A 22414-nucleotide genomic window follows, 5' to 3' on the forward strand; every position below is an offset into this window, starting at 1 on the left:
AAAAACTAGTTTTGTTTTAAAATTTATTTTTCTGGGGGCGGGGAATTGAAATGTTGGGGAGAATGGAAAAATACTTATTTTTCTAGTGCTCATTACAGATCTAAACTCATACTGGTGTTTTAGGACAGCCTTTTCCAACCTGGTACCCTCCAGATGTTTTGGATTTCAGCTCCCATCAGCTCCAAGCAGCATGGCCAATGGGCCAGAATGCTGGGAGTTTTAGTCCAAAGCACTGGAGGGCACCAGGTTGCTCTAGGAACATAAAAGATATTATGCATAACTTGGTTTGTTCATAAAATTATCATCAAAATTTAAAACTTTTAAAACTTTTACTAACCCTCAGTTAGTAAATATGTAATTATTTTCTGAATAAACTATACCTTACATTTATTATACCAAATCTAATAATGTTATGAGCAAATCAAGTTATACATAGTATATTTTAGGTTTCTATTTTATGTCTGACTGCATGGAACTTCAGCAAGTAGTCCCCGAAACATCTGAATCATCCTAGAAGCCAGAAGAAGAAGGAAGAATTAGAGGCAGAAGAAGACCAGTGTATAGCATCTGTTTCTGTCTGTAGGGTGGAGATAAGGGAAACCTGGTCTGATGGAAAAACTATTGAGATTTTATTTAGCTGGGAAAGACTCGCTCACTTATTAGGAATGTAAGCAACCATGTTTAATTCGAGAACCTCTAAGCAATCACAAACTATTATTTCGCGAGGTTGACTTGCCCGCTTACCAGGGAGCCACTATTGTGGGCACATGCAGGTCCAGTGGTGGGAAAGGAAGGGAGCCGGCACGAGCCTGTGCAGCAGCACTGGCGCCTCCCTGCAGCCCGACAGCAAGGCACCAATCGAAAGGCTGATTGGCTCATGGTGTGGTGGCCTTGAGGAGACAAGCTAAATGGGAGCAGTGGCAGGCAGTTACCTCTCTGGTCCGCCTGGCACACAAAAGAGCGAGGCCTCATGGGTCAGCTGGCGCCATTGCCGGCTTTCCCACCCACACCTGGTAATAGTAGATCTTGCAGTGGACAGAAATCAGTCAGAAGTTAATGGGGCTGGGAAGGAACTTTACCCGCCTTCTAATTGGCAAGAAAGGGGGGCAGGGTTTTCGCCTTCCTCACTGCAAGATTAGTCCGTGTGTAAATGAGTTGCACTATTAAGATCAAGAAAATCAGAGATATCAAGGGAACGTTTTGTGCAAAGACAGGCATGATAAAGGACAAAAAAGGCAGGGATCTAACAGAAGCAGATGAGATTAAGAAGAAGTGGAAAGAATACAAGGAAGAACTATATAGGAAAGATCTGAATGTCCCTGATAGCCATGATAGTGCGGTCACTGAACTTGAGCCGGACACCCTAGAGAGTGAAGTCAAGTGGGCCTTAGGAAGCATTACTAACAACTAAGCTAGCGGAGATGACAGTATTCCAGCTGAGCTATTTAAAATCCTAAAAGATGATGCTGTTAAAGTGCTGCACTAAATATGCCAACAAATTTGGAACACTCAACAGTGGCCACAAGACTGGAAAAGGTCAGTTTACATTCCAGTTCCAAAGGAGGGCAATGCCAAAGAGTGTTCAAACTACCGTACAATTGTGCTCATTTCACACGCCAGCAAGGTTATGCTGAAAATCCTACAAGCTAGGCTTCAGCAGTATGTGAACCGAGAACTACCGGAAGTACAAGCTGTTCGAGTGCAGTTTCCAGAAAACAAAAAATCCTATGGCCATCTAGACGCTGTCTAGCGGCCATAGGATTGTGCTCTAAATAAAGTGCATTAAAACTTAGGGATGTACAAAAGGCACTTACCTTTCGCGGATTATGTTGATGGTGGGGGGGAGGCACTCCGTCCCTCCCCCCGGAATCCTGGACAGGGGGGAGGTGCTCCGTTCCTCCCCCCCCCCCGGAATCCTGGCCGGCCGGCTGTGCTCCGCAGGGATTCTGCGGAGCCGCCAGCCGGCTCCGCCAGCAGCTGGACATCCGGCCGCTGGGATTCTGCTACAGGGATTCTGCTGTAGCCGCCACCGTTTGCATCCCTGCAGTCAGCCGTGATAGGCTACGTAAATCTTTACGTAGCCTATCACTTTTTTTTTTTTTTTTAACTGGAAATGGCAGCGGCGGCAGCCGGTCAGAGGACCGGCCGCCGCTGCCACCGCCGCCGCACCACTGCCGGAGCCACCACCGCCAGGAAGATCCGCCCCAGGTAAGTCTCGTCCCGGGGGTGGGGGGGGGGCAGACCGTTCCGCCACCGATTTTGGGGGGCCGAATGCGCTGGCATTTGGCCTCCCTGAGATCCTTGGCGGAATTCTCTGACATCCCTATTAAAACTACACACTCGTGGCCCCAAATTTCAGATAATCTTTTTTTTTCTTTTTGTATCAAGTCCTGGTCATTGACCACGCCTTGAAGCTTCTTGAAGCTTCTTTATGTGCAGACTCATATACATTTCACATGATGTGGACAAACCGAGAACTACCGGAAGTACAAACTGGGTTTCGAAGAGGCAGAGGAACTAGAGATCAAATCGCCAACATTTGCTGGATCATGGAGAAAGCAAGAGAATTCCAGAAAAAACGTTTATTTCTGCTTCATTGACTACACTAAAGCCTTTGATTGTGTGGATCACAACATACTCTGGCAAATTCTGAAAGAGATGGGAGTACCAGACCACCTACCTGTCTCCTGAGAAACCTGTACGAGGGTCAAGAAGCAACAGTAAGAACCAGACATGGAACAACCGATTGGTTCCAAATTGGGAAAGGAGTACGACAAGGCTGCATATTGTCGCCCTGCTTATTTAATTTATATGCAGAGTACATCATGAGAAATGGAGGGTTGGATGAATCACAGGTCGGAATTAAGATTGCTGGGAGAATTATCAACAACCTCAGATATGCAGACGATACCACCCTAATGGCAGAAAGCGAAGAGGATCTAAAGTACCTCTTGCTGAGGGTGAAAGAGGGGAGTGCAAAAGCTGGTTTGAAACTCAACATTAAAAAAACTCAGATCATGGCATCTTGCCCCATCACTTCCTGGCATATAGAAGGGGAAGAAATGGCAGCAGTGACAGATTTTATTTTCTTGGGCTCCAAGATCACCGCAGACGGTGACTGTAGCCATGGAACTAAAAGACGCTTGCTCCTTGGGAGGAAAGCTATGGCAAGCCTAGACAGCATAGTAAGAAGCAGAGACATCACCTTGCCGACAAAGGTTCATATAATCAAAGCTATGGTTTTCCCAGTAGCAACGTATGGCTGTGAGAGCTGGACTATAAGGAAGGCTGAGCGCCGAAGAATTGATGCTTTCAAACTGTGGTGCTGGAGAAGACTCTTACGAGTCCCGTGGACTGCAAGGAGGTCAGATCAGTCAATCCTAAAGGAAATCAACCCTGACTGCTCATTGGAAGGACAGATACGGATGCTGAAGCTCAAATATTTTGGCCACCTAATGTGAAGAGAAAACTCCCTGGAAAAGACCCTGATGCTGGGAAAGACTGAAGGCAAAAGGAGAAGGGGACGGCAGAGGATGGGATGGCTAGATAGCATCACCAATGCAATGAATATGAACCTGAGCACACTCCGGAGAGAGCGGAGGACAGGAGGGCCTGGCGTGCCGTGGTCCATGGGGTAACGAAGAGTCAGACACGACTTAACGACTCAACAACAACAAATGGTTTCTGTCACAACTTTGTGGGGTGTTTTAGGCATTGGGCTGGATCAATTTAGGAGAGAGAATAGGATTGGGCTGGGTGTAGCACCAAGGCTGGGCCAGCATGGTGGCTGCAAATGTGCCACGTCCAGGGTGGAGGGGAAGTGGTTCACGTTAGTGGTCTGTGCCTTGGTTGGCCTCTGACCTTCCCACTCATCACCAACACTCCTGGCCAGGAAGGAAAATTGGACAGCAGTTGGGCTGCCCGATGGTGGGATCCATGCCCTATACCTCCACCAATAGTATTAAAAAATTAATAAAGTTGTGGCCAATTTAATAACCCATTTAAGTTGGTGTCTCTGGTTTGTTCCTTTCATCTGCCACACAGACCCATTTAAATACTACACCACACAATGACATTTTATTCTTGTTTGTAAATAATTTCCATTATTAGACACATTTTTTGTTGTCTTTAGTGGTGGTATCAGTCCCTTACCTATGTCATAGGAACCAGTCCACTGAGTTTCTTTTAGATAGAGAGTGCTTATTCTAGTGGCAGCAGTTAAAAAGTTTTATACTATTCCCTAGTAGTGAGGTCTAATTGAGAACTTTATTAAAACAGTGATAGTGAGTTATATACACCGAAGCCTCAAAGTTAATTCAAAAAAAGAAGAAAAAAGAAACATGCTGCTCTGTCACATCTGGTGGCAGCAGCAGGGTAACCTAGAGTGTTTCTTTCACATTAGAACTATTGACTGCCACAACATCTAAACAGAACAAGCACAGAGAAACACAGGACTCTATAGAACAAAACCCACAATGTCAAGAAAGTACATTTGCTTCCATATTATGATATCGTGACTCTACTTACATGTTGGGAAACTGTGCATGACTTGGAGTATCCCTAAATGTCTATCAGTGAAAAGATACATTAAATCAATAATTGTAATAATGAATGGAAGAAATAACTATGCTGGAAATTTCACATAAGTATTTAAAAGAAATCTCCACATAGAATCATAGAATAGTAGGGTTGGAAGGGGCCTATAAGACCATGGCTTTGTTGTTTCCACAAAATTTACATCTCTAGTCCTTCTATAAAAGTTTTATTGCATAGTTTAAAAAAATCTTTTGGTAGAGTAAAGGCTGGGTAGCAATATATCAATAACTTGCCTTAAATATTTTATTCATCATTCTAAAATAAAATATTACATAATCCAAAGCCATTCAATTTGGAGGGGGGGAATCTATTTTCCAATTTTCTTGGGAAAGCCTCTCCCTCTCAAATTTTTCTGTTTTTTACCCCTGGGATTTCACATTCCTGCGGTTGCATGAGGGATACTGACATCTAAGGACCAATGCCTATGCTGTCATTATAGATGAACAACCACCTTCCCACTCATGCCATTTTGTACACTTTTAAAAGTATTACTTCATTTTTAATGTTGTGATGAGGATGCTGATAAGAGCTTCCCAAATTTTGAGATTCTCAAAATTTCCACTCAAGTGTGCAAGCACTCATGTTTGTTTGGCTGTTCGTTTTTTTTTTAATTAAAGCGCTGAACATGAGCACATGACCTTCTTCCTCCATAACAGTGCCCTGACATTTTGTGAACATTTTTTTTTTTTGCAAAAAGAAAATAAGTCTTTAGTGTTTAAAAGATAAGTGTTCCCTTCTTCAGTGTAGAAGAACGTATCTCCATGCAATGTCGAAGGGTACATCAAAACTGGACTGAATGTTGTGGTATTCACAGAACAGTGTTCTTTCAATCACTATTTGCCATACTATGAAATGCTATTTTGTTGTGCTTTGAACAGATCATCTGAGTCAGCCTATGCATAAGATAAGGAAACAAAGTATGACGTCAGCAACCTTCATCACACAAAACATGCCTGAAACAGGACAGGACTGAAGGCTCTATCTTATGATCACCTGTAGTTTCTGGTGTTCTCTCCTTTTAGCTGGAAGGTCAAATAGGCGATTACTGCTTTCTTGCACCAGTTCCTTGGTTTCGTTTAGCCAGTCTTGAAGAGGTTCTGCACTAGTATCAAAATCTTTCATCTGGATCTTTAAGTTCTAGTAAGATATCAAAAAAGCATTCATGCTTAGGGTGAATATGTGATGTTTAGCTTGTTGAAGTTCTCCAAATTTCATCTTGAAGCTTGGTTTGCCTCGTTCGCGTTCTTGAATGCAACTGTCTCCTTTTTTTCTGATCAGGAAAAATGCACACGTTCAATCGGGGAAATGTGCATTTTCAAAAATGTGCATTTTCCCCAGATTGAAAATTAGCATTTTCCCCCATAGGCTAAAGTGCAAAAATGCAGATGGGGGGGGGGAATTGTATATTTGCATAATAAGTGCACACTTGCAAATGCAAGTCTGGGAAATTTCAAAAATTTCCTGAGAATTGCATTCCTGCTCATGTTTGTGGTTGCGAACAGTAATGAAATTCTCATACATCCGAATGTTTGGCTTTATATTAATGATGTAATGTTTAACAGAAAACAGAGAAGATGAAGTTGCTGTTGGCGAGTGGCTCTTCTGACCTGAGAGGTAGTATTAAAGGTGGGACTGCACAGTCTCAGTTTGGTTCACAGTTTGGGGGTGCTATTAGATCCAGCATTGTCACTGCTCAGGTGGCAGGTAGCAACTTTCACCAGCTTAGCCTGGTACACCAATTACAGCTTCTCCTGACTGAAGTGGTAACCTTCCATTCTGACTGCTGAAATACATTGTACATGGGGCTGCTATTGAAAGTTGTTCAGCAACTGCAGTTAATTAAAAATATAGCGGCCTGACTGCTAACTGGGACAGGGCATATGGAACACTTCTCACCAGTTTTAAAACAGCTGTACTGGACCCCAGTCCATTTCCAAGCATAATTCCAAGTGCTTGTTTTAACCTATAAGGCACAATCATATGCATGTTTAGACAGAAATAAGTCCTACATTCTGGCTGGGAAATACTGGAAATTGTAGGACTTATTTCTGTCCAAACAGGCATAGGATTGTACCCTTAAAGACTTTGAATCTAGGTACGTTAAGGATCATCTTATTCTCCATGAAGCTCTCCAGATTTAGTAATCATTCTCAGAGACTCTCCTCTGCTTTTTAAATTTATTTATTTTTAAGTGTATATCCCTCCAAGATGGCTTTAAAATCTGTATGTATTTTGTTTTGACAGGCAGTCATACAGCCTTCTCATCAGTCCTATTTAGCACAGAATTAAGTATGAGCACACTTATAATGAAAATACAAGAAAGATAACTTCTTCTGTGATTGATTTCATACCTCCAAGGCTGTTTCCTTCTGGTGTAGGGTTGAAATAAATTTTTTCCAATCCTCTTTCGCTGAAACAACTTTAGCTTGGATACATTTAGCTTTTTCTTTAGGCAAAATAGAGCTTAATAGTTCTCCTTTGGACACCACCAAATTTAATTTCTGTTGGCCACTTTCAGTTTCAGATAAAAAATCCTAAGTCAAAAGAACACTCCAACAATTATAAAACTAGCAAGTAATAAGTACAAATATTACCCATGTTATACCTAACAAATAAAAAAGGGCACCAGACTGGCGGCTGCTTGTTCAATCATTACTTGCCCCTGATATATTACTACTCCTTAAGAAATCAAGTTGGGGCCCTGGGCTACCTCTCCTGTTTTGCCTCACCACAGGCGGATGTTAATAACTGAAACAAGGAGATTCTGGACCAAACCTGAGATGGATAACCCACATTCTCATTAATTAATAATGAAGAATTAACAAGAGTGAGGGAAATATTATTTTTGCAAAACAAGCTGAATACTGTATCAGCTTTTATCTTTATTGACCTCCCTTTAGACGATCTCCTGGACAGGAAGTATTTATGTTTGAAACTCAGAAAGAAGATCTTTCAGAAGTCCAGGGTCTGCTTGTTGGCTTGTAAAAATGATATTTTACTTAGTAAAAAATGTATGTTACTTGTTATTGGTCCCAATTTTGGACTTCTCATTACCCCGGCAGAGAGCGTAGTAGCTAAGCAAGAACCAACTGTAGTTTCTGCTGGTGATATACCAGTTTATCGGATATATGTGAGCTTTCTTCAACATACTGCAAATCCCACATTAATACTCTCATGCTACAAAGTTGTTTTGAATTATGCAGGATGTTCCCCAAAATATATTATTGGAGTTTATCAATAGATTGTTTACATCATACATACATACTCCTTGGTATTCTTCATTGTATTCACACACACACACACACACACACACACACGTACACTTGCACCAAAGGGCAAGTGCACGACCCTGGGGGAGGCTAGGCTGATATTCATAAGGCTAAACTAACGTTTTGCATTACATTCAAACCAGCCCACTGTAACACCCAAATCACATAACTTTAATGAAAGAATGAAATGTTTTCTGTTGGATACTATACATACTTTTCCAACCATCAATTATTTGCAACTGTGTTTATGTACTGTTAAAAATTAACTCCTTGCTAAGACCCACAGCATAGGTTATGGTTTTAGCTCCAGATGTAACAGGGAACATTGTTCAGGTAGAAAAATGCTATTTTAAGTGGATTTTATTTCTGCTTTGAAAATGCTGGATCAGATTCATAGACGTTACCTGTATTTTCTGTATGTTGGCTGCAGCTTCACTGACAGTTTGAGGCACATCAAAACATTTGGCAGTAGTGATTTTGGAATTGACCAGACACTGCTGGAAATCTCTGAAGGCTGTCCTGAATCTCTGATGTAAGGCCTGCTCTTTACTTTGGCAACCCTTCGAAGTTTGTAGACAAAGACTTCAGAGTACCGTGTTAGTCAAATGAAAATGTAGTTTGGGGTTATGTTAGATAGAAAGAGGCAGATATTTCTTTCAATTAAAATAAAAATGCTTTATATAACAAAAAGTAGGTTTTTTTGTGAGTTGCATCGAACATAAGGAAGAACAACCATATTGCATCTGTTAGCTCAAAGATGGAACAATCTAGTTCTTGGTGCTTTTGCAAGCAACATTTTAATTTGCTATGAAAGTTAAAACTCACACAACACAGATATGAACATTGTATTGCTTATTTGTTCTATGAAAGGGAAACGTACCTGTTATATTCCTTAATTAACTGGGATACCTTTGCAGAATAGGTACTCAAATCTTTGGAAAACCGACAAAGGTTATTTAATTGAGTCTTAATATCATCATTCATATGCTCTGCCTTTGTCAGGGCATCCAGCGTTTCCTAATTAAAACAAAATCATAACCAAAATAACATACATTTGCCTCTATGGTATTAAAACGATGTGACACTATCTACTTTTCATATGGATACATTATACTGGATCCTCAGTTTACCCCAGTACTAAACTATCATTTGTTTAAAATGCACTTTCCAAAAGTTTGGACGATGTAACTAACGACCCTAGCTACTGCCATTTATGGCAAATTATTAATACTTTTTGTCCTGGATAAATATATCTATACTAAGATCTATACTGGAAGCTGAACTGCATGCAGTTTGTCCATCTTTACTAAAAACAAAGATATTCCTACAATATGGACTTTATGTGAGTACAAATTAGGCTTAATGGGAACTGACTGATATACCATGGGCCTATAGCTCCTTCCCCAATAAGTACTCACTTAATGGTGGTTCTCAAGCTATTATAATATTTGGAAAGAAACAGAAAACCATGGTTTAGTAGATCAGTAATGTCTTCTGATCTTTCCACTAATTATATTACTATATTGTGGATTTTCCCCAATCATTTTGAGCCTCGTTGGACAAAGTTTTACAAAACTAGTAGGGTGTAAAAATTACAGCTGGGCTGAAACTTTTGCTTCAGCTTTTTTCAGCTTGAAAAATGGGGGCCAAGAAATTGTTTTGAGAAAATTAGGATATTTTGCAGCGTCATTCCCATGGGCATATTGGGTAGTATCCAATAGGGGTGGTGTCCGCATGGCCAGCTCCACCAGCCCAGGTCCATGTGTGGCCCCTACCTGTACGGCTCAGATATAGCGCTTCTAGGGGCAAGCCCGGATGCACATAGAAATGCTGGTTTCTGGAAGGGGCAGGTCATGCTGGCCCCAGTCTGTGTGCATGACCACCCCTATTGGATACTACCCCCTGGACCCAGAAATGTAGCTGGCAGGCAGCCAGAGAACCTTATAGCTGGCCATGAGGTGTTTTCTTTTACTGTAAAAGAAATAAACAAGTAACCCCCCTGCCCCAGTCTATACATTTAAGGTAAGCTAAGCCAACCCACTCTTAAAATGTCTTAGAAATTTCTCCCACACCCCCAAAGCAGCAGAAAGTACACACGCACACACAATTTTGTGGGGGAAGAGTTATCTTGCAAAATTGTGCGCAAGATTTCCAGCACAATTTTAGTAAAAACAAAACAAAACAGTTTCACCTTTAAATGCATTATGACAAGGAACTGCACAAAAAGAATGGAGAACTTTTAGCCCAAGGTCAGTAGGGGTACTGGCTACCTACCCCCACCCTCCCGAAACAATATAGTTCCTACATGGTGAAATGAAAATCATATCCTGTACAACTTTTTCCTGTTCACTCAATGGCTTATGATAACTAGGTACATCGATTAGTGACATAAGACAGGACCTTCTCCATGGTGGTGCCCTGACTTTGGATTGCTGTCCCCAAGAGGTAGGCCTGGCACCAACTTTATAAACGTTTTGGTGCCAGGCTAAGGCCTTTTTGTTTACCCAGGCATTTATGAGTCATTAGTTGTTGCCTTAATGACTACGATTGGATCTGTTGTTGATTATGCATTTGTTTTCTCTGTTGGTTAATTATTGGTTTTATTAGAAGTGTATTTGTTGTATTTTATTGTGGTTTTTCATATTGTTGATAACTGACCTGGGATTTTTAGGCAGGATGGGATATAAATAGAACAAAATAAATAAATGCTGGGATGAAGTATTGAAACATCTTGGAAAACTGAGAGTGTTAAGCAGAATGCTTAATGCTTGTGTGTCCTGTTTCTGCCTGTGCTCTGACCCCAGTTTCGGTGCTACAAAGACTGAGCAATGAAATGCAACATGTGTGCACACAGGAGAATGTAAAATTACTCCACAAAGTGACTAACGTCTGACCGAAATCACTCCACAAAGTGACTAACATCTGATAGATTTTTATATAGGTAGTGCCAGTTTTTTGACATTAATTTTTTCCTACCCAGTTAAAAGTGCATTCCAGAGTCTCCAATTTAGCAATTGGTACTATATTCTCTTTTTGTGAGTGGCTTGTTTCTTCCTGACTTCGACAATGAAAAAAGATTAGAAAAGGTAAAAACAAAAAGAAAACACTTTACCTTTTCCTGTTGCCAGAATTCCACTATCTCTTTGTCTGTGTGCTTACTATCCAGATGGGTCAGACTTTCAGACCAGGATGCAAGAAGAGTGCTGAAGTGCTTGAGGGCCTCTTCCAAATCAGCAGCCTGTGTGGTAAACTCCTGCTCTGACAAAGCCATTTGACTATCCAGCTCCTGCAAGGTGTTTTGGGCTTGGAGTACGCTCTCTTCCCACTGCTTCCAGTCGGAGTGAAGAGCCTGCATTTCAGTGTCTATGTGTTTGCACCCCTGAACAGTTGTGTTCTTTTTCACTGCAGGAGCCAGCATTTGAACTCTGTTTAGGCGGCTCTCACCCGTCTGTCTGGAATCTATCAGCCCCTGCAATGGAATATTGCCATGGTAACTAAAATGGCTGTGATCCACTTCAGCTGGATAACGGCACACTTACTACAAATGACAAGCAGCTTTGTACAGAGCAGTTACGCTGACCGCTCCATGCTCATAAGCAGTTTCACCAACAATATATTCTGTTTTAAAATGTAAGTGAAAAGTTAAAAAAACAAAGTGGGGATGGATGTGGGGGGAGAGAGAGCTGTACACAAAGTAACAAGATTAATACAAAGGTAGACAGAGTTTCAATATTCAAAAGCAGAAAAAAAACCCTTATATTTTTCCTTGGTGAGTTCTTATAATTGTGTTTTGTTTGGAGTATGATACTTAGGTGATGTCATTTTCAGTCACAGGAAATTACAAAATGGCAAATCATCATGTGGCATGTGTACTGGTCCCATTGGGAAAAGTTGTTTCCCATTTTTTTATTCTACTTTGTGTATCTGCTGTATCTGATTTTAACTGGATATATGCTGTGTGCAAACACGATTATGTTTGTGAGCCAAAGTTTTGATTCACTTTAAATACCTGAAGTTCAGCAGTAGAATGCAGTACCTGGAACAAAATTGGAATCAGCAAGCATGCTCTCAGATGAATTTAAAATATTCTGGGTTGGATCCAAACTCTGCCTTCCATGAATGAAAGGGCTCCTTCCATCTAGCACAGGGATTCCACTGGCAGAAGGGGATAATTTTGGACAATTCATGCCTCACTGTACCATTTCAGGGCATGAGTCCTGCTGATATTCTGTTCTGCCTCTGCCATAGTGAGGGATTAGTGTAATTGGGCACTGGTCAGGCATGGGTTACAGGGTTCCGCTATGGATCGGCTATTTACCGATCCATAGTGGACAAGTCAGATTTCCCAGGGAGACAAGACTGGGAATAGGATAGCACCACAGAGACCTCCAAGAGGGGCTGGAACTCAAGCAAGCTTGTCTGTACATTGCTCCAATAACTTGCAGACTCAGACTGAGCTTTCAGTAGGACTTGGGGTTCCCAGAGGCTGCTAGCTCCTCCCATACACTGTATAAAGACTTCTCCCTGAAAGGGACCATGCTTGTTTTTTAAGCATTTGGCTGCAATGACATGGAGGCAACTGGGGTGTGGTTGTGGCTTCAGAGTCCTCAGAGAATTGGACATGACTGCAGCCCTACTGCACTGTTCCAGAAGGTTCCCAAGCCCCCGGAGCAGATTTTTGGTGGGAATAAAGGGCTGCACAGAGAAGGAGAAATCAATATAAGCAATCTCCCCTGCCCCCATTCTGCTGGCAGGAACGACCCCCAAGGCAAACTCTGAATCCAAACCAATTAAAGGGAATCAGTGTTTTCTATAATTAATGCTCATCAGGCCATGTCTTAACATATATGTACATATGTATGTATGTTAATAAAGTCACTACAGTAGAATTCTCTCACATTAATTCTGGCCAGTTTTTTCTGTATGGCTGGTGAATCCCCTGATGTGTCTGACCAGCGGTGAAGCTCCTCTTTTGCTGAATGAAGCCAGTCAGTAAATTCATGTACTGCATCGAGGTATAGTAAATGGTCCTTGACAATATCTTCTACTCTTCTCATTTTTTCCTGTAAGTCAAAAAGCAACTCTGTTAGGATTTAGTTCTGCTGGATGGATGGCCTTAATCATATCTAGCCTCTGCCCAAGGAAACAAAATCTTCATACCGATTGCAGGTTTCCTGGATCCTTGCAAGTCTGGCTTTGGATCAGGTATGGCATGGAGGTTGTACTTATGACTTCCCTTGATAGTCCACTATTGAGCCAAACATACCAATATCCCCCTCTTGGTAATGTCCTTGTTAATTTCATCCTCCACTTTGGCTCTCCCCTTGCTAGCGAAAACCTTTTTAAAAGAGGCTGCTTCACGCTCTACTGAAGTAAGAACACCAGCCCCCAAAGCTCTTTCTCTCCTGCAGCCACCAGCTGCTTTCAGCTCCTCCCACCCTCCCGCTTCATGATTGTTGCTTCCCTCCACTGGTCTCCATTGCTAGCTGTCAGATATGCAAATGTCATGGCAAAGCAGTAAAACAGAGGGGGAAATTGCACAAATTTCAAGGCAGAGCAGTAAAACTGAAGGGGAAATTGCGCAAATTTCCTAGCAGTGGACATTCATTCCTTTGCACTTGCACAGAACTGGAAAAAATTGTGAATGCATTCAGGACACTCTCTGGTGACAACAGGTGATGCGATAGTGGGACACAGGCCCAGCATCAGCACCTGGGCATGCTGGGGCCCACTTGGGCTGACGCTGGTCACTGCAGCATCCTTTCTTTCCTTTTATATTTAAAACATGTTATAGTCAGGGGCTGGCTGGGAATGTACATGGTTACTGATGCTCTTTCATTTATACTTTTAAAATTTATCATCCTCTTTTATAACAAATTGGTACTTATTTTCAAGTAGATGTACTTAGCATCAGGGCAGTAAGGGCAAACACCATTTTATTTCTGTAGTCATAATGGTGTCATGGTTTAAGTTAATTGAAAGTGTGAAACCATACATCCCCAGAGTATTTCTATTATTATTGTTGTTATTATTGTTATTGTTGTTATTGTTATTATTCGGGTAGATGAACAATACAGAGACTAAAATTACCTAGCCACACCACTGATTAAGCTTCCCAAATAAAGGTTATTTACTTCATTTTAAAATATTTCTCAATTGCTTATATAAGCGGTTTAGAAATAAACCGCTTATATAAGCGAAAAATAATCTCCAGGCAGTATATAGTAAAAACATTTTTTAAAAAGATAAGAACAAGCAAGATAAAAAAATATATCAGTGACAACAAGGCATAGGATCCAACATCAGTCATCAGAGAAAGCCTGAGTAAAAAGGCATGTCTTCAAGAGATGTCAGAAGCACATCAGAGATGACGCTTCGTATATGGCCAAGGGAAGAGCATTCTAAAGGACAGGGGCAATTGCAGAAAACTCTCATTTCTAAGTCACTGTCAAATGGTAAACTTCAGGATGCGGTGCCACTAAGGAATGCAGCAATTTAGCAGGCCTATAAAGGGGGAGGAGGTCCTTCAGGTAACTTGCTCCTGAGTTGTTCAAGGTGTTACATGTTAACAAGACTCCGAAGACGGCCCAACAGCAAATAGTCAGTCAATGCAGTTCCCTTAGCACAAGCATAATATGTGCATGACCCAGTGCCTCACTTAACACCTACGCTGCCATGTTCTGCACCAATTGCAGCTTCTGGACCAGCCCCAAAGGAAGCCCCAGATAGAATATATTACAGTAATCCAATTGTGAAATGGGATGCCTATCATGTTTCTTCCACCAGGAACTTAAATTTTTTTTTTCCTGGACCTTAATAATACAGAAGCTGATCTTTTGACGAATGCTTCTCTGCTTTATGTCCTAGTGATAGCAATAGTTGGTTACTGAGCAATCTTATGTATGTTTACTTGGAAGTCTTCTATGGAGCTAAATCCCAGGTAAGCATGCATAAAGCTGCAGCCTTAATGCTACAGATCATTTCGGGGGGATTGGGAGAAAAAGAGAGAGACAAAGAAGCCTTATTCGAATGTAATGCTAAACACATTACATGGCTGATCCTCAGGCTTGTGAGCTCCACCCTCCCCTTTCATTCTCCAGCATGGCTATGAGGAGGGTGACAACTTTTGCTTCCATCTTCAAGTTACTAATTATGTCCAAACCTAGACAAACTGTGATTTATTTTAACTATGGTTTAGGGCAGATTTCCCCAATTTGGTGTCCTCCAGGTGTTTTGAACTATAACTCCCACCATCCCTGACTACTGGCCATGCTGGCAGGGGCTGATGGTAGTTGTAGTCCAAATCATCTGGAGGACACCAGGTTGAAGAAGGCTGGTTTAGGGAAACAAGCCAACTTTAAAACTTGGTTTATAATCCTGGCTTGTTCCCCAAATGATATTAAAGGTTAACCACAGGTCCAATTCAGACATACCAATAAAGCAAAAGTAAATGAAAGCAAAAGTGAAAGCTTCCTATCTTCTCCTTGTAGCCAGGCTGGAGGAGAGGGGAGGGGAGGAGGAGAACACAAGCACAAGGCCTGTGTTAGTGTTACATTGGAACCAGATCACGGTGACTGCATAATTATGACCTTTTATCTCTGTGTGTGAATTCTTGCAACATATAAATCATAATTTATCATTAAAAAATAAAATGTTCCAGTTCTCTATAGTATAGGGCAACCTTCCCCAACCTGGTGTCCTTCAGATGTTTTGGATTTCATCTCTCATCAACCCATGGCCAATGGTCAGGAATGCTGGCAGTTCTAATCCAAAACATCTGGAGGACAACAGATTGGTGAAGGCAAGTATAGGGCCTCCATGTTGTTGTATCTACACTCAGGATGAAAAATTCTCATAACTGTGGATCTGTTAGGCCAAAGAAATATACATGGTGAGTCACATATATCTCATGACTGGTTTTTTTCCCTCCATTCCTTCAGAAGGAATTCCAGATGAATAAACCACATTTTCTCCTGGAACTCATTAAACTAAAGTCTTGCCTGAAGCCACAGGGCATACAAGGTAAATGCCTAGTAAAACTAATTTTCTTTTAACTATCTATCTATCTATCTATCTATCTATCTATCTATCTATCTTGAGTGATACATTTTACAGACGTTACCCTTTTTCCACTTACCAAATATTTATTCTCTGTTATGTTTTCTGAAATTTACTTACATTTACTTACATTTCAGCAGTTATAACAGCCCTGTTATTATCATTTCAACTAGCTCTATTGGAGTGATTACTAGATGTGGGCATGGGGAATCCAGATGTAAACCTTTCTTGATCCTGATTTATCTGACAGATTTTAGGGATTACAGTAATTCAGCACAGTGGCATAGATTAACTAAGGAGCTCATATACTGGCTGATATAGGTGTGGCTGAAAAGCATATATGAAAATTTCTTTAGCTCCTTGTATTGATCCCAGAATAATTGAAAATAATGCTAAAACTGTCTGCTGTATAGTATTATCACATTTCAGTAGAAGGGTGAAAACAAGCTATTTTAAAAGATGTAGGATGCCATAAACAAGAAACCCTGGAGCCAGATTCTGGCTTTCTAGGAATACACACAGAACCATAGTACCAAGTCAGCTATTTGCGGTTCTTGGGCACTACCAAGCAAGCAGCTCACTAGAAAGGGGAACTTAAGCTTCAGTAAACTAGCCTTTGGCTTGCTGGCTCAAGAGTCTGTCAAGTGATCCACAAAAGCATTCAAATGGCACTTTGCCCAATACATATACAGAGCCCATTCTTTTGTCTAAGCAAGTTATTTACCCCATGACTCAATGATCTGCTAACTCTGGTTTCCCTCTATACTATGCTTGCCTTCTGTTCCACCTCCCACCTCCTTGCCTTGCTCCCTTTGGGCTACCAACATGGCTGTGACTCACAGTTTGCCTTCTTGGCTTTATTCTGGGCCACGTTTACTAGTGCTGCAGCTAGGGCTGGATCTTGGTGCCAAGGTCAAGCTAGGGCTGGATCTAGGGCCCCCGAATGACTACCCAGAAAGCAGCAGGGGCAGAAGCAAAGTCCATTTTATTTCTGCAGCCATGATAGTGCTACTCTTCAAGTGAGTTTAAAATGCAAAACTGCACATGCTCAGAGTTTTATTTTGAAATCAGGGTTGGCAAACATTTTCGTTGTTTTGTTCTAACGTATCACGTATCAGGAATGTAGAAACAGTTTAAAGCCTGGAATGGCAGTTAGAGAGGGTGAAGAAACGTTAGTTGTGTGCTTCACAACTGAAGTCATACGCATGGCCATCTAAAGCTCCTGACCCACCCCATAAGACCATTAATTCCAGGTCTAAAATTACCTAGCAGCATCACTGACCGCTACACGTGATTGCTGCAATGTCCTCTTCTACACCACTAGCTCTGTTTCACCTGGATGCTCATTGGACCTGACAGATGACTCAGGTAACCTTGATCACTGTTTAAAATTAGCATCATAATGTTGCAATTGCAAGATTTCATTGATTAAAAATCTATAGGGGGGAATAATATTTCAAAATGTTTACCTTGACCACAGTTGTAATGTCATTGAATTGTGTTTTCAGCTCCTCTTGAGCAACTTTTCTCAAAGAATCATCCTCTGTTTTCTCATGCAGCTCTTTAGCTTTTCCCATGAGTTGGTGCAGGTCATTAGAATGTTCTTCCACTTCTGAAACAATAGCTTGGAAGTAGTCTAGCTGGGAAAATTTTTCTTTCAAGCCATTCTGCAGCTCCAAAGGCTGTTCTACTTTGTGATCTACTGACTCCAACCATTGGTCCAGCTGACTTTTCCTCTCAAGATAGTCGTTCCACTTATTAATCACAGATTCCAGCAAGCTTATATTGAAGAAATACACAGTGAGATCAAAATCTTATACGCCTTAAGAGAAATTAACTGCATTACAGCAGTAAGGCTGCTGTGCAATACTTCCTCCCAATTTGACACTCACCCCATTTGGAGGTGGAGAACTGGGGATGAGCATTTTTCCAATTCTGAGAGGGGGAGGGGACAAGTGTAAAACTGAGTTAAGGGGAGAAAAGGTGGCAGGTCTCTTTCTTTATCTATTTCTACAGCAACTTCTTTCTTTCTTGTTCTTACTCTTTTTCATCTGTGAGCTGGCAGAAGGATGGTGATGTACTGCTTAGCTGATTGGTCAGCAGCCACCGTTTTCTTGCCCCAACTGCACTCTATGTAGAGCTGGCAGGCCAGTTATAGTCGATTCTTCCCTTCCCCAGCAGCATTCCATACCCCACCATACACTGTTCTAGAGGGTCCCTGACCCTCCAGAGAAGCTTTTCAGGATGCACAGGCCTGTCCTTTTATGATTTTAATTCAGCCAATCACAAAGTAAGGTGTTCTCTCAATGTTCTCTCAAATTACCAAAATTATGATAACATTTTAGAATAAGCAGCAGCTGAAATAACTTACCTTTGACAGCTCACTGAGGTGCTGATAATGCTGCTCCAGAGATCTTTTAATGTTCGTAGTTGGTTTTGTATTACACGCTGCCCTTCTTCATTGCTGCTTCTCAGGGCTTGTTCACCTTTGCCAATGGCCATGTTTAACTTGACCTCTCCCTCACCTTTCATTAAAAGGATCTCCTAGGATGCAAGAGAGTTTTACTGTTCAATAACTTACAGACAAGAAGAATACCATTTACTGTGTTTTGCAACAAAGGCTATATTGTATGTATAGAAAAGTGTAATTAGAAAGGATTGTCCATATAGCTTTTTACATGGGCAATATAGTACTGTGACTCGGATTCTAGATTTCTGGTAGCTATCCTTTACAGAATTATTAGTAAAAAAAAAATTACATGGATAGTTCAGTTCGATCTATCTTTTAAAATGCTGTGTCAGAATTGGTGCTGACATTGAAATAATAGATTTGGCACAGCTGGTCATTCAGTCAAGAAAACTCATGGATAATTTCTACTTTTGAAATTAATAGAATATTTGTTTTCATAGCTGAAGGGCAATTCTCAGGGCCATTTGGTCTGCTTGTGGGATGATGATGATTTATTTGCCTAGATTAGTGTTCGCCCACGATGACAGGGTGATGTGAGAATACATCAAATGCTAAGATAATGCCAGAGTGTTCTCTTTGCAGACCTTTCATAACCACTTTGCTATAGGAACAAACCACTTTGATATAGGAACAAACCAGGCTACAAAAATATGGCACCACAACATAGCATGTTCAGCCCACACCACTACTGTTGAGTCTCGCACTCTGGTCCCCTTGGCAGCTGTGGTTACAGCCACCATCTTTATGTTCCTGAAATGTATTGCATTGAAAATTCTGATTCTAGAGCATCATATAGCTGCTACCACAAAAAGACTGCCAGCTGCCATTTTTTTCTGGCAGCAGTGAATTGCATTTTGGGAAAATAAAGAGGACAGCTGCAACCATGGACATTGACAAGACTGCAGATGCCCAGGTAGGATGCCAGTAAGACAGGATGCCAGTGTTCTTAAAATCCCAGAGATGGTCCTATCTTAGGAATTGCCTCCCCACCATTCCTTGCATTCTTTGATAGTTCCTTGTCCTTTCTCTGTTCTTTTTCGTCTCTGGTGGCATTCCACATTGTGAAACTCCCCTCCTAGAGAGGTCTGCTCAGCCCCTACCCTCAACCTTTTTCACTGTCACATAAAGATATTTTAATTGACAATGGCACTTCCACAAGGTTAAGCAGTTATTATAGATGGTGGATCCTTAGATGGTTTTTACCATAGCTGTCATTATTGTTTTTATATTATCTTAGCAATTTTATACAGTTCAATGGGCAGTATACAATGCTGCCCATCCACCAGCAGGCCTCACCACTGCTTCCATTCCATGAGCAGCCAGCCCTGCCAATTCCTTTCCACAAGCAACACCCACCACTTGTGGGATGGAGATTGAACCTTTCAGGAACAGGGGAAGTTGGCAGAAACCCCTTATGTGAATTCTGCCAGCCTGCTCTGTTCCAGGATGTATTTCTGCTTGTTTCAGGTTGCCTGCAGAAGTGCTAAATCTCTGTTCTGCAAGTGGTGAGCACCACTTGAGGAAGGGAATAGGCAGGGCGGGCTGCTTGTCAGCCATCTCCATTGGATACCGCTCATTGTGTCTTACCTTTATTGCATGTTGCTTTCAGTTAGAGCTGTGTGCAAATGGCCTCTTGAAATTCCCCACCTTACTTGTAGGGAGAGAAATTTGGGAGACGATTTCACTGAATTTCTCCAGTGGGAGGAGAAATTCTCTATAGTGTCTCCCAGGTAGGGCTCTCCATTGGCAGAGATTGTAACACAGCTTCTTTCTTTTTTCCTAAGGGTTTTTCAGGGTTTTCATGCTGCAACATCATCGACTGTGTTGGCAGGCTGGCCCTGGTTTGCATTAGGGGTGGACGAAAGTCCCTTACCTTTCCTCGAAGGACGTTCGCGGTGGGGGGGAGGCGCTTCGCTGCTCCCCCCGCGAAGTTCAGGCCGGGGGGGGGAGGCTTCCTGCCTCGCCCCGGCCGAAATTCAGGCCAGGGGGGAGGCTTCCCGCCTCGCCCGGCCGCGAACGCGAAAGTTAAAAAAAAAAAACAAAAAACGCCCCCTGATAGGCTACGTGACGATTCACGTAGCCTATCATGGCTAGATCTGCAAAGTCAGCCGTGATAGGCTACGTCAATCGTCACGTAGCCTATCACGGGTGACTTTAAAAAAAAAAAAGCGCGTACGCTAATGGCAGCCCCCATAGGGAGCCGCCATTCGCGTTCCTTATTTAGTCGCTGTAGTCTACGTAAATGTTTACGTAGACTACAGCGACCAAATAAGGAACGGGAATGGCGGCTCCCTATGGGGGCCGCCATTATCCGTACGCACTTTTTTTTTTTTAAAGTCACCCGTGATAGGCTACGTGACGATTGATGTAGCCTATCACGGCTGACTTTGCAAATCTAGCCGTGATAGGCTACGTTAATCGTTACGTAGCCTATCAGGGGGCGTGTTTTTTTTTCTTTTATTGCAATGGTGGCGGCGGCGGCAGCAGCCGGTCGAAAGACCGGCTGCCGCTCCCGCCCCGCTCGAACACCCGCCGAACCGCCGGCCGGACCCGCCGCCGGGAGGGACATTCAGCGAAGGTAAGTCCCGTCCCGGGGGGGGTGCGGGGTGTGTGGGGGGGGTTCGGAGGATTTCTCCCCGAAACTTGTTCGGGGGGCCGAACACGTTGGCGCTCAGCCCCCCAAAGTTTCGGGGAGAAATTCTCCGCCAACCCTAGTTTGCATCCACCACAATGCAGGTGGGGGCAGTGTTATGTCCTGCTCCAGAGATGCAGGACACAACTTTGGTGGAGCTAGTGCTCTGCCAAAATCTTTCCTCCAATTTCTTGAAAGTTTTCTTCCCCCATGAAAGAGGCTTCCATTGTTCTGCCTCATTCGGGATGTTTTATAATTTATTTTTGTGGTGTTTTTGAGCTTACCTAATCATAGCTAGCCTCCCAGGCTGCCTGCACGTCCTGATCTGAAAAAGCCATATGGGGGGAATTACCTAACGGTGCCTTAAACTGGGCTTTAACTGAAGTGTAGGAAGCTGAGGAGGCTACAGGCAGCCAGAGAGGTGATGGTACAATGAAAAACAGGACACTTGTGCTCACTCCTTGGCCACCTCCTAAGTAAGGAAAGCCCAAGAAACCCAAACCCAGCCCACGAGAGTTTCTCAGAAATTTCTTCACCACTGAATGTCTTTTCAAAAGCAATTTCTCTTCTATCAAACTGAATGAGAATGGTTGAAATAACTGTGAGAGAAATTTTTGCCACAGCACTACTTTTAATATTATTTTTTTTTATAGAAGTGACCCATAAGCTTGTAAACAAACAGGGACAATCATGCAGTCTTCGTAGCTCCTTTCTGTCTTTCCTTGATTGCAGTTTAGTTTGAGGAGGACTGAACTGGTTGAGCTTTATGTAAATTTAAGAAGTTAATTAGAACAAGAGTTTAAAACCTCTGGTATTCTACAGCAATAGTTCTGATACCAACAGGTCCATTACTTTGTTACTTTACCTGAATTTGCAAGAGCCGTTTCTCTAAGACAACTTTGCTCCCAATGGTGCCTTCTGCAGAGGCCAGCTTTCCTTGTACTTCTTTCACCCATGTCCACATACTCTGCAGAGCTTCTTCCAAAGCTTGGTGGTCCTGGAGGGCCACCTGAGAGGTCCGCAGCTTTTCCTTTACTGCTTTGATTAGGTTCTGATAAGCAGAAAAATGCTGAGAAGCCAGACGGACCTCCCTCCCAGCACTATATCCTTTCTCATTTAAAACCTGTGCCTTCTGGATAAGTTTATCGAAGGAGTCTCTAAACAAAAAGTTTAAGATTGGGAGAAAAGTATCTGAGTTATAAATGTAGCTGTGTAGATTAAAATATAACTATGGCAAACTATGGGCAATGCATGCCATTGGGGGAAATTAATCAAATATGGTTCAAATAAGAATGATAATAGCTTCACATAAGGACATACAAGAAGAATTCTAAATCTTTATAAATGTAACAATTGGGACAAAATATTGCAGTGTATCCCCAGTCCCTG

The 22414-nt window shown here is 42.1% G+C and overlaps 1 protein-coding gene across 1 annotated transcript in view; it reads right to left on the bottom strand.

The window, feature by feature from the left end:
- The window catches only part of SYNE1 (spectrin repeat containing nuclear envelope protein 1), a 459183-nt gene that overhangs the window by 227982 nt on the left and 208787 nt on the right, over positions 1–22414 (bottom strand). Inside the window, exons 51-59 of the mRNA XM_084827854.1 lie at positions 21891–22182; positions 18295–18467; positions 17393–17702; positions 12764–12928; positions 10978–11334; positions 8746–8882; positions 8270–8447; positions 6948–7130; positions 5590–5733 (exon numbers count right to left, since the gene is read on the bottom strand). Coding sequence (XP_084683980.1) covers positions 5590–5733; positions 6948–7130; positions 8270–8447; positions 8746–8882; positions 10978–11334; positions 12764–12928; positions 17393–17702; positions 18295–18467; positions 21891–22182 — 1939 coding nt within the window. The remainder of the gene's footprint in view (positions 1–5589; positions 5734–6947; positions 7131–8269; positions 8448–8745; positions 8883–10977; positions 11335–12763; positions 12929–17392; positions 17703–18294; positions 18468–21890; positions 22183–22414) is intronic.

The sequence above is a fragment of the Heloderma suspectum genome, chromosome 1 (assembly GCF_057233095.1).
Source record: "Heloderma suspectum isolate Gila_16-S chromosome 1, 16-S_ref, whole genome shotgun sequence".
Taxonomy (NCBI): Eukaryota; Metazoa; Chordata; class Lepidosauria; order Squamata; family Helodermatidae; genus Heloderma; species Heloderma suspectum.